This window comes from Elgaria multicarinata, chromosome 1 (genome assembly GCF_023053635.1).
Source record: "Elgaria multicarinata webbii isolate HBS135686 ecotype San Diego chromosome 1, rElgMul1.1.pri, whole genome shotgun sequence".
Taxonomy (NCBI): Eukaryota; Metazoa; Chordata; class Lepidosauria; order Squamata; family Anguidae; genus Elgaria; species Elgaria multicarinata.
Genome location: NC_086171.1, coordinates 129,544,511 through 129,557,684, shown reverse-complemented (window position 1 = coordinate 129,557,684; position 13,174 = coordinate 129,544,511). Strand labels below are relative to the sequence as shown.

At 40.4% G+C, this 13,174-nt stretch overlaps 1 protein-coding gene across 1 annotated transcript in view; it reads right to left on the bottom strand.

Moving 5' to 3' along the window:
* The window catches only part of COL24A1 (collagen type XXIV alpha 1 chain), a 254,996-nt gene extending 247,353 nt beyond the window's left edge, over positions 1 to 7,643 (bottom strand). The window contains exon 1 of the mRNA XM_063136778.1: positions 7,585 to 7,643. Coding sequence (XP_062992848.1) covers positions 7,585 to 7,598 — 14 coding nt within the window. The 5' untranslated portion in view covers positions 7,599 to 7,643. The remainder of the gene's footprint in view (positions 1 to 7,584) is intronic.
* Between the last annotated feature and the right edge of the window lie 5,531 nt (positions 7,644 to 13,174).

Genomic DNA, 13,174 nt, shown 5'->3' with positions numbered 1-13,174 from the left:
GATCCTTCCATTTTCCTGGGATAATCCTTAGGTGTAGAAAGGGCCACAGATCATATACAGCTTTCATACCATTATATCCTGCTTGGTGTGGCTCCTGCCTTTTATATACCGCTTTCATAGTGCAATATCCTGCTTGGTGTAGATTAGGCCCTGGAAGCCCATCTCTATGTGGAGGCAGCCTCTGTTCACTCACAAGTCAGTAAAAATTAGTATGTCTATGTTGAGAGAAACACCCCCGTATTATTTTTATCACCTGATACAAGATTTAAAATAGATTCCAAGGCTAGGCCCCGGCAAACCTGGTTCAGATTAGGTTCAGGCTTTTTCTGCACTGAACATCTTTTCTCTTGGAAAGCCTCTGTGAATGGGTACTAATAGAATAATGTAAATATAACCAGAACAAGAATCTAGTCTAAATATAGCAGGTCTTTATTTGCAAGCATACCATGCTAGGGTCCTGAATTAAAATAGTAAAAGGGGGATTATGCCGTAATAGGAAATACTCTACAGGGACAGGCAACCCTTTTGTGGACGTGGGCACATTTAGCAATTTGAAAAACTGCCCTGGGCACCAACACTGCCATGGGAGGCATGGAAAATGGCACACAACCTGCCCAAAAGACAAAGGAGAGGTCAGGTCTGAGCTCCAACACATTAAACAACTCCTTTGAACCCACAGTTTTCAGCACTAGTAGGAATGTATAACATACTTGGTAGAAGGACTAATTCAGTCCGGTTCAATGCAGGCTCTACAATGCAGGCTACAGCTACAGTATTCCTGCAAGATAGCAGTCTAGTGTCTACTGAAAAATACCTTCAGGAACGGAGAACCCACTACTTCCCGAGGCAGTCTGAAGAGCCCTCATTGATAGGAGGTTTCTAGTAATGTTTAGCTGAAACCTGCTCCCCTGCAACCTCCAACCACAGGTTCTAATCTTGCCCTCAACTTTGCTCCATCTTTTGCAGGGCAGCCTTTTAGATATTTTAAGACTGCCAGCATGCCATCATAAAAAACACACCCCAAAACAATAAAATAACAACCAAAATAATACATATAACAATGAAAATGTCAAACTATTAAACCATTTAAACATTAAGGGCACAATTCTATGCATGTTTAGACGGGGGGGGGGGAAGTCCTACAGCTCCCAGCATTCCCCAGCCAGCTATTTTTCCTGGTTGGGGAGTGATGTACTAACTTTTTAAAAATATTTTAATATTAAATTTTAATATTAAAGAGCCAGAAAAAGTATGATAGCACCAGATTAGAAAGTGAACACTTGCTGGAAGATGAATACCTTAACCTGGCATCTAAACGTATGCAATTCAGACGCTGGGTAGATCTCCCTAGGAAGCACATTCCACTGAAAGGAGGCCATTACAGAGAAGGCTCTTTTCTGGTTAGCCACTTGTCACAGTATTGTGGGTGGTGCCACCTAGCGAAGAGCCTCCAAAGCTGATCTTTGCAATATTCTGCATGACAGCCTTTCACAACCAACTATGCCAGAAGGGTTTTCTTTGACTTTTCTCCAAGGCCCTTTCTACACCTAAGGATTATCCCAGGAAAATGGAGGGATCATCCCTGCCTGCTCCCGGGATCCCCTGTGTGTCATTTGCATACACAGGGATGATCCCAGGATGATCCCTGGAAAAAAGACAGGTGTAGAAATGGCCCAGGTTAGTTTGGCTGGTAACATGGAATGGGATGGCTAATGCTATTGCCTAGAGTGCTCACTTGCTTGGCCCATCCCATTTTGCTCTTCCATACATGTTATTTGACCTGAAAGTATATCTGGCATGATGTTACTTGTGTATTATGGTATTTATAATGAGGTCCTGTCCCAATACTAAGAACTAACTTAACTGACCTTCAGGCTTCCATCCAGTCCTAAAATTCTGTATGTGGAACTTATTTATCCACACCTGGAGCTTGGCTCCAGCTCACCTCCTGTATTTGTACTAGCAGATTGCCAGGTAGTCTAGCACAAAATATATTCAACCATAGCACAGTTAATACTAGTGATCTTATTGCAGTTCTATAAGTGAAACAGAAAGGTGAATCCAGTAAAACATACAAAACAATAGTCCAATAGAATGTTAAATAGTACAACTTCCCGCAAAGTCTTTCGTACACCCAGCAAAATTACTTTTCCATCTTATTTTACCGCTTGGACAACACTTTTTTAAATGAATGAATTTATCCTCCTGATGTATTTTCCACCTTTCTTTTAAAAGAGGAAGTGGAAAAGACTGTGGTTCATCCATTTAAACAAAAGAAACAAAAAGAAGAGTTTTATTTTTCTGTCACTCTTTTCCAAAAAAAAAAAAAAAGCAAGTAAAACTAACCGCTTAGCAGTTAGCTCTTTTGGGAAGAAATTTTGAATCAGAGTCTAAAAGGTGAAACGCTCACACATGCACACCCACACCAAGAAACAACTTTGATTGTTTGGAAGAACTACTACAAGTGGTATGCCAACCTTGTCCAACCTTCTGCCTTCCAGATGTTTTGAACTACAGTTTCCATCATCTCCAGCCAAGATGTGCTACACAGTCTTCAGTGTTAATTTGACTGTCATAGAATTAAAAATATAGCATCTCTTGTATGTCACACTTCCCTCACACATTTTCTACATTTAGCACACCGGGGGTGGGGGAAAGAGAAGAACATGTCCTACAATTTTCCTAGGACTGTAGCATGACAGAATGTGGGTGGAAGATTGCATGATAGGATAATCCTCCATGTCAAAACCACTTTTGCTGTGAAAAGCTAGCAGGTGAGAGAGCAGGGTTCTAGCATACCTTTGCCCTTGACATGCAGAGAGGTGTTCTTGCTTTTAATGTGAGGGAGCATTCAGACACATGATTCCCTCAAAGGCATTCTGAACTGGAACATTCCAGAAGGGATGTGCCACATACCCCACCCACCCCAGCTAAATCTGTTGATCAGTTGTCAGGCCAAACTAACCAAAGTAGCAGTAAGTGATTTATGCCTGTGTCTTTATCTGAAATAGGATGGAGCAAAGCCATGACTTTATGCAGCATTTTCTAACAAGATGTGGAGATGTTCATATGCTACAAAATGAATCTAAAAGCTCCATCCGATGAGAGTTTTATTGCACGCTCATTACTGGGCAGTCACAGAGTTTGCTCAGGTCCCTCACATGACGGCGTCTGCCTCTCGCACGCCTTCCACCCCTTCTGGCCTTCCTTGAGCACAAAAAAACCCTCTTTAAGTCCGATGTATTTTTAAACTCAGAATTGCTGCTTTCTCCTGCTAAGTACAGGAGAAGCAGTGCCATTAGAACAGTGGACTCAATGGACCTCGTGCTTGTTGTGAACTTCCTCTTTTGAAAAAAGGAAGTAACTGAGGAACAAAAACATGAAGGTGGGGAGCGTGTTAACCCCCAGTGCGATGGAGCTTTAACTATCTGACCCCACAAGACACACTCAGGTAACTGAGCTTAACTGTAATGGAAGGGACAGTACAATGGGAAGAGAAAGAGCTAGGGGAAAGGGTGGGCTGGGTGGATGTATATGGCGTCACTTTACCTACTGATTCCCTCAAACCCCGCAGCATCGCAGCAGCTATAGGGTTACTGGCTGGAGTGAGCATAGACTAAAATTCATAGTGTTGTTATCACATGGTGTTAATGGGCAGCAAATATCAAGGGACCGAAAATCGCCAAAATCTTTTGTTGTTGTTGTTATCTGGCAACTCTGCGTAGCATTGTAGCTTTGAAAGCCCGCATCTGCACTGCTACAGTTCATTGAATTGATGTGTTATACGTAATAACTGTCCTTATTTTCATTCCAGACTTTAATGTCGCCATGGCGGCCATTACTAAACACTCACTTGGAGCTTGTTGAACCGCCCCCTACCCTGTGTCCTGCACCCGAGATCCGCTTCCTAACTGCGCCCGCTCTCTTAATCCAAACTGAAGCCACCACTGACACACAAACAAACAATCATGGAGACATCAGAGCAATATAAAAAAGTAATGGTAAAATGACACATTGAAAATGCGCAGCTTCACAGGGAATAGCAGTGATGGCTGCATCATATAAACAATGAGACTCAACTGCACAGCAATGACAAGAGTATATAGAGCATATAGACAAGCCCTAGAATCCAACAGCCGAAACATCTCAGTTGCCCATAGGCTAGATTTGATAAAACAGTGTTTTGCTTTGTTGCAGCGTTGACAGCTTTATTGTAGGGCTTAAATAATCTTTAACCCACTAATATGGTGAGGAAAAGGATTTATATAAAAATTACTCTTGTTAGGGGTGGGGAAACACACACATGATCTTGCCAAATCTAAGCATTAAAAAAAATCTCACTGATGTCAATGGGTTTATTCAGAAGACACCTTAAACCATGGCTTTAACCATGGTGGTTAAGCCAGAAAGCCAGGCTGTGTTCAGAAGACACCTTAAACCATGGCTTTAACCACAGTGAATAAGGCTTTTTGCTTTATCTGCCATGGTTAAAGCCATGGTTTGAGATGTCTTCTGAACACAGCCTGGCTTTCTGGCTTAACCACCTTGGTTAAAGCCATGGTTTAAGGTGTCTTCTGAACAGGGCCAATGAAACTATTAAGCATGGGCTTAAACCTCTCCCAATGAAATGGGACTAACAGTGCAATCCTATGCATGTCAACTAAAAAGTGGGTTCCATTGAGTTCAATAGGACTTACTCTTATTGTGCACACTTCCCTGGGTGTAAGTCCCATTACATATCATAAGACTTAAGTCTGAATAGACCTGCAGAATTCTGCTGTTAAAGTGTTTAACTTTGGCTGAGTATTGATAAAATCTTAATGGTGCACTTTAACATCCACGTATTGTATACATTCACTTGGAAGTAGGTCTATTGATTACAGCATAACTTATTTATTTATTTATTGAAAACATTTGTATCCTGCCTTATATCACTAGGATCTCAGAGTGGTGTACAGATAAAATTATACAATTTAAAACAATAAATATACACAGCTAAAAACAAATTTAACCATTAATCAAGTTAAACCTTATTTCCAAGAAATAGTAGGTAGGATCACAGCTTAAAAGCATGAACTGATTTGCACATTTATAATGGGTATAGGATTGCTACTAGCAAAATTTTTGCAATAGTTTGCATAAAGCAGGGTATCATGCAAGTATTCATGTATCAGGCACAGCCATCTGCTTTTCAGTACCTCTTTTGAAATAATCATACAACCCTTTCCTGCCTTGCTGAGGCGGTCATGCCAAATTTGCAAGCCAAAACTGTAGAGGATGTCATTCAGTAATACAATATCTTACTGAATATTGCATTGGTTGATTTGAATGTAAAAACAAATCTTTGTAATACAATATGTTTTTGAATATGGCGTTGGTTGGTTATAATGTGTAAACAAACCCTTGTTTTACTTTTTACAGCTGAACCAAGACACTACCTTGGATTGAAAAGTGGAATGGTATGTGTGTAACTTCCACATCCGACTATTTGTCTTGCTTCTCTAACAGTAGTTTCACTTTTCCCCATCAACATATCTGCCAAGGAACCCTGCATGCGAGCTATGTATTGCACAGGATTCTGGGTGATGTAAGGCTTTGGCCATACCTGTTGGGCCTCATGTTTGCCCAATTACAAACAGGATAGTGAATTAGGTGGCTGTTTCAGGATCACCTTCGTTTGTACATGCCATAGGGAACCCAGGTGCTATCAAGACTCCCAGTTGTGTGTACAGTGTCTCATCTTTGCCTAATTGTGTGGAGGCCGAGGGCAAGCAGGCATAATTCTGCTCCCCCTCCACACATTCAGTAAAAGTGTGGACATAAATTACGAACGGGGCTATCTTATGCCATTGCCTTGAACAATGATATAAGATACAACAGTGAAAGAATGTCAAAATGGATTTGTGGTAGTGTTTCAAAGGCATGAACTGTGTAAGCTTTGCACCCTTTTCCCAATTATCCATTCATTTATGACAATATTGCAGGCCTCCATTTACCATCAGCGAACGTTTCTGCAGATGTAAGCATATTCTCCACTGCAAGTGGGAATCATTTTTATTACTGATTGAGCAAGTCTAACATCTGAAAGTTATGAATGATTGGCAAAAGTCAATGATGAAGAAAGCAAATATTAGTTAACTACAATTCCCGTAAGAGAATATTTCAATGCATTTGATAGGCTAGGTCTGTATAGCATCTGTGGCTACATAGGCAATGGACAAATCTGATAGTCTTTTCAATGAATGCAATCTATTCATGACTGAAATGGGGAATCCAAACATAAATCCCTCATGGGATTGTAGCATTGGATTGAGCATCTTGGCCTTCACTTAATATGAGTATATTTGACATGAATGTCCTACAGTTTTCTTAACTGGCACCTGCACTTCATAACAGTAATTCAGAATAGAATTTGTCCATCCAGCAATACATAAAATTACTGTTGACTGGGGTAGGGTTATCTGAGTTCATTTTGACTTTCTTCTACCAGCACGCAAATGGCATATTTATGTAAATAATATTCAGCTTTATCTGACTGTTGATTACTTACCCTCTCCCGCAGGTGTATTAGATAACACTGATAGCTCTGTGTACAACTTCTGGATATTTTGTGAGCCCAAATGCAATGCGGACCAATGCATAAAAAGCAGTAAGCACAAAATTATCTAACACAAACAATGGAGTGTACTGTAACTATGTGTGTTTCATTGGCCAGTAATTCTTCAATAAATGCCCTAGTCTTGGTAGAAAGGTGTGTTCCTTGAACACTAAGCTAAGAGAGAAGAGACCAGTTCTTGCTGCCCCCCCCCCCCCCATTAACAGATTAGCCCTAACTAAAGGGCAAGCATTTGACTTTCAGAAGTCACATGCCCCCTCACAGCCTTTTCTAAGGATGTAAGAACAGCCTTGCTGGATCAGAGCAAAAGGACCATCTACGCCAGCACTGTTTTCAACAATGCCCAGTAAATAGCTCTGGGCAACTTGCAACTTGCAAGAAGGGCAGGAGATCAATAGCAGCATCTGTTGTCTGTCTTCAGTGCCTGATATTTATAGATACACCACTCCAGAAAATGGAGGCAACTCATTTACAATGGATAGATCCAATGTGTTACTGCCAGCCTTGCTGTATTTGACCCCTTCCATAAAAGAGTTAGAGAAGCCACCATATGCAAGGGAGAGAGATGACAGAGAGCGCAAAGACAGGCCAAGCATTTGGGTAGGTGCACATGCTCCACCATTGCACAATCTTCCTGCCTTGAAATAGTTACTTTACAATAAGGAAGGTTTAGATCCGTGCTTTTTCTAAAGGCAAAGTAAAAACAAATCCTAAAACAGATAACGAGAAGGAGCTCAGCCGTTGAAAATATGTGCCATTGCCAAGTTCTACAATCTGATTTTCTGTAAATATAACCTCCACTTACAGTATCTGTATGCGGTTGTTTTCCCCCAGAGCCTACAGTTCAATTACAAAGCTCTGTTCTAAAACTGGAAAGCTGTTGCCTGAAGTCTAACACCCACAACAGTAGCTCTACCATGCAGGAAACACTTTGAAGCCTTTATGAAAGAACCCTGAGAAAAAGTTACCTTTCCAATTCCATTGCCAGATAGCCATCCAGAGTTAGAATTCCACGCTGGGTGCTTGCTGCTGTCTCTCACGTTGCCAGCAGCATATTTACGATGGGGCAAGCTTCAGGGTGAAGATGACAAACTTGATTTCCTATGTGGGAGTACACCACTGTTTTAAATCCAAGGACTACTGTAATATCTTGGAAAATCACTCAGGGATTTCAGCTGTTTCAGAAAATAGCTGCATGCCTTTTGAAACATTTTGTTGATTGGGAACATATTATACCTGTACTTCACACTCTTTGGCACTGTGTGTGTGTGTGTGTGTGTGTGTGTGTCTTTATGGTGCAAACCATTCATAATTGGAACTAAAATCTGCTGGAGAACTCATACTAAGAGCGTCATCACACAGGGCGGGGATCGTGTTTCCTTACCGTTGCTTCTCCGCCTCCACGTTGGTCCCTCATTACTTTCTCTTCTGCCCTGAGGGGAAAGAGGAAGCAAATAAAAACACATGGCCCATTTACAGCCATTTTAATCGCACCGGTTTTCCTGCACACAGCAGGAGATGGTGGCACATTCTGGGTTTGTTTTTTTAAAAAAGTCGGATTAAAAGGGATCTATTTTGTGATGGAAAAATGAGCGGAAGGGGCAGGAGTTGGACGACATTGTCTAAAGGATGTGCGCACATCCGTAAGTGGGCAGTAGTGAGCATGCGATAAAACACTCGTCTGATGAACATCTGGGGGGCCTAAATCACTGCTAGGGATACTTCCAGGTGGAGGGCTCCTAGTGCTACCAGTCAAAAGGCATTGTGCACAGCAGGTCCATCTTCCACTCCTTAATGGATTTTTTTGTGGCAAGAAATCCACTCCCGTAAAATTCTGTGAAGGAGACAGGGTGATGGGACCATAAAAGCCTTGCCTGAAAGTAGAGCTAATGGTGAGACAGTTGACAAGCAATTGTGACCTGTCTGGAACTTCTTGTCTGCCTTGGAGTGTTTCCAGGCTAGTGGCTCTATTCTAGTGCTCTACTCAAACATTTCTCTTCCCCTGCACACTGCATGCAGAATTGCAACTCACTATACAGTTCAGGATGGAGTGTGGGTATCACGTTTTTGGTGAATGTCTTCTGAGATGTTCTGCGCACACTGGAAAGTGTGACGTAAATTCACCTGAGTACCTCTTTTAAAAATCTTTTAAAAGAGTACCTCTTTTAAACTTATTTTCATCTCAGTGCTATTGCAAAAATATTTCAATTTGGCTTCCAAGTGAAGCTTTTGTTGTGCAATTGCGCTTCATCATTCATAGAATTTTATAGGAGGTCCAGAAAGCAATGTCTTCCATTTGTAACCCTCCTGTGTTTTCCCACTGCTCCTCCCATCCTTTTTTTAAATTGTGGATATTAACTAAACAGAACAACAACAAAATCATGAAAAGTAAAAATGAAGAAACATTACATATATAGGAATATCATCATTTTCCCATCAGGTATACCATTCATTTAAAAAACAAAAGGCAGAGAGTTATGCATGGGTTTCAAGAAAAGCAGACCAAATATCCATGTACTTATCCACTCGCAAGTGGTGTCTATATAACACCCCGTTCAAATGTTGATAATATTTTTAAGTCCACAGTCCATTGCATTATGGGAGGTGAACATTTATCCTTCCAATGTGATAGTTTAAGTCTTTTAGCTGTCATCAGGGCTCTGAAAATCAATTTGTGCTGATACTGTGTTAACTTCCAAGAAGCCGGTAAGTAGTTTAGGAGGACATGCATATTGTTCCATATTAATGATGGTTTCAGTACAAAGTTTATCCTTATTGTAACTTTTGGGCATCGCCAAAACATATTAATTAAAGAAGCATTAAGTGCATTACATCTCCAACAATTATGCAGGTTAGACAAGTCCTTATTGAGAAGGCGTTGAGGAGTCCAATAAACCCAAAACAAGATTTTTTGCTGCAAAATGTAGCCTAAGATCCATAGAAGCTTCAGATACTGATGCTAGGGCATCAATCCATTGGTTAGGCAAAACAGGACACTCTAATTCTCTATTCCAATCCTGTCTTAGACCATGGGTATCATATTTATTTACCAAATGCTTAAGTGTTTCTAACAATAATGGAGGCTCTGAAGCTGTGAAAGTAGCTGGACCAAACCTAGATTCTAGCAAGTATTGCAATTGCAAGTATTGCCATTCAGCCTTAATAGGTAAATTATATTTAACACTTAAATCAGAAAATGTCAAAAACTCATTGTCTGGGCCTATTAATTGATTAAAGTAAAAATAATCATATCTGTCCATGTCCTCCACAAGAACACTTTCTTTCCAGTTCTTACATCTGGATTTCCCCATAAAGTCAATTTTGCATGAGAGAATGGATCGAACTGTAATTGATGTGATACTATACTCCACACCTCTCCAGCAGCCAAGATAGTAAGTGGTGGGTTGTTTATTCTAATATGTTGAGAACCAAGTGCCATCCATTTAGGAAGAGGTTCTAGCCATAAGGATTCCAGAACTTACCAGGCTGGCAAATCTAAGTGAAGTGGAAAAGACCAAAACTTAGTACAAGCCAATAGATAGGTACAAAGTGATGTCTGGAAAACCAAACCCACCTTCTTTAATTGGAAGCTGCATCCATTTCAAAAATATTTGAGGTAGGGAGGAACCCCAGAAGAATTTATGAAACAAAGCATTAAGTTGTTGAATGTATTTGCCAGGTATACGTAAAGGAATCCCACATATAACAGAGAATTGGAGGTATAATATTCATCTTAAGTGTGTTGACTTTACCCCATAAATGTATCTCTATCTCATGCAATCTCACTAATCAGCTTATTCAAATTTATTTTAATCAATTGAGATATATCTCTGGGAATAAGTATTCCCAGATAGGTAATATAATCAGCACACCATCAAAACCGACCATTAGCCAACACACTAGGAAATATGCTGTCTCTAATCAGCATCAATTCAGACTTTGACCAATTAATGGAATAACCGGACAGATCACCAAAAGTATTAATCAATTTCATCAAAGCAGGAACAGATGTCTGGAGTTTAGAAATAAACAATAAAAGATCATCAGGGTAAAGAATAATTTTAAATTGTAAGTCAGCATGCAGAAACCCATGAATACTACTATTCTGTCTAATTCTGCAAGACAGGGGTTCCAAACATAAGTGGACATTTTTGCCTAGCACTAACTCTTGCTCTCGGGGTCGAATATGAAATTCTAACCCATTTCAAAAATTCCATTGGAAAACAAAAATTTCTCAACATAGCAAGCATCAACTTCCAATGAATTTTGTCAAAGGCCTTCTCAGCATCCAAAGAGACAATGGCTGCCTGGTCAGTTCTTTCTTTATTTAAAGCTATCAAATCCACAACTAATCTCAAATTACGCCCACCCCCAACCCGCCTGTTTTTAATAAATCCCACTTGATCTGGTCCGATCAATGTTGTAATGACTTGTTACAGTCTATCGCCTAAGATTACCGTTAATATTTTAATCTCAACATTTATTAGCAAGATCAGTCAGTAATTAGCACGGTTTATATGGTTCTTGCCAGCTTTAGGGATGACTGTAATATAAGCATCATTTAATGATGAACAGAGATACTTCTTCCATCTTTGTTCTTGTCCCAAAAAATCCTTTAAGGAGGGTAAGATGGAATAGCTGCATAATGCCTTTGATTGGCAGCTCCAGTAGCCCTCTGCCTGGAAGCACCCAAAATGGTATTTTAGCACAAATTAAAACCTCAATTAAAAAAGTTAAATGATAAAATGGTGCAGCTGGGAAACACAATAGTGAAGCTGAACTAAGTGTATCTCAACAGGCTCAGCTACCTAATAAGTCACTGAAAATAATAATAATAATAATAATAATAATAATAATAATAATAATAATAATAATAATAATAATATACCTTATACCCTAAATCCAACATCAACTATAATTGAGAAATATGGGGGTGCAGGACTGGAATGAGGAGTTCATAAGTTCTTCCCCCTTTTTTTCTTTCTTTCACAAACATGTTGAAGTTAGGAGATTCCTCCCCCCCACACACATATATCAAAATAATTTCATCCCTAATTAAAACCTGAGAGTAGCAAATCTATAGTTGCCTGTTCTCCATCTGGATACAAACCAAAATAGCTACAATTTCATCAAGACACATTCAGATGGATTTAATTTTCATTAGGCGTGATGTTAATGGCACTTGATATGCAGGTTGATTCAAGCCATGCTTAGACCGCCACAAATCCACACATCTGACAGAGCCCACACATGGCCTGGGCATTTCACACTGATGGCTGGAGGCCAAACTACACATCACATAAAATGTGTGATCACATTTAACATTGACGTTTGGCTATTTTTTCTAAAGTAGCAGCTGCGGGGGTGGGGCAGAAATTTGGACTGGGACCATGATGAGTGGGGAGAGGGAATTTAGCCATCCCTCCTGCATGCTGCACTCCCCAGAAAGTTGCTATTTCTTCCATGAATGTAGAGGCAACTTGCTATTTAAAACAAAACAAAACACCAAATAGATACTTTAACAGAGCAATCCTAGTGATGGGCAAACTTACTCCAAGTGAATTCGTTATTGACTTGAAAAATAATAAGAATGTAAGAACATAAGCAGTGCCCTGATGCTGGATCAGACCGAGGGTCCATCTAGTCCAGCACTCTGTTCACACAGTGGCCAATCAGCTGTTGACCAGGGACCAACAAAGCAGGACATGGTACAAAAGCACCCACTCACCCATGTTCCCCAGCAACTGGTGCACACAGGCTTATTGCCTCAGATACTAGAGGTAGCACATAACCACCAGGGCTAGTAGCCATTGATAACCTCCTTCTCCAGGAATTTATCCATCCCCCTTTTAAAGCCATCCAAAGTGGTGGCCATCACTACATCTTGTGGTAGTGAATTCCATAACTGAACTATGCGCTGTGTGAAGAAGTACTTCCTTTTCTTTGTCCTGAATCTCCCACCAATCAGCTTCATGGGATGACCCCGGCTTCTAGTATTTTGAGAGAGAGAGAAAAACGTCTCCATATCCTCACTCCACACCATGCATAATTTTGTACACCTCTATCATGTCTCCCCTTAGCCTCCTTTTTTCCAAGCTAAACAATCCCAGCTGTTGTAACCTTCCCTCATAGGGAAGATGCTCTAGACCCTTAATAATTTTAGTTGCACTTTTTCCAGCTCTATAATATCTTTTTTAGGTGTGGTGACCAGACCTGTACACAGTATTCTAAGTGTGGTCACACCATAGATTTGTAATGAATTCATCCATGTGATCCTGGATGACAGTTCTCCTTTAAATCTCGTTCCATGTATATGAATTTTTGGACATGTGCCATATCAAAGTGGATCTTGGGAGCTATAGTTTGTTGATGCATAATTTGGCATGACATCATGCGTCACCACATTATGTGCCCTCTTTCTGATTGGTTGTTTTCACGTGGCCTGCCTGCCTGCCTGCCTGCCTGATGAAGTCATGTGATATTTACTCACCATTGCCAATTGCCAGTATGAAGGTGGACCTGTAGAGCTCCCTACTCCTCAGAGCCAAAACTGTGGTG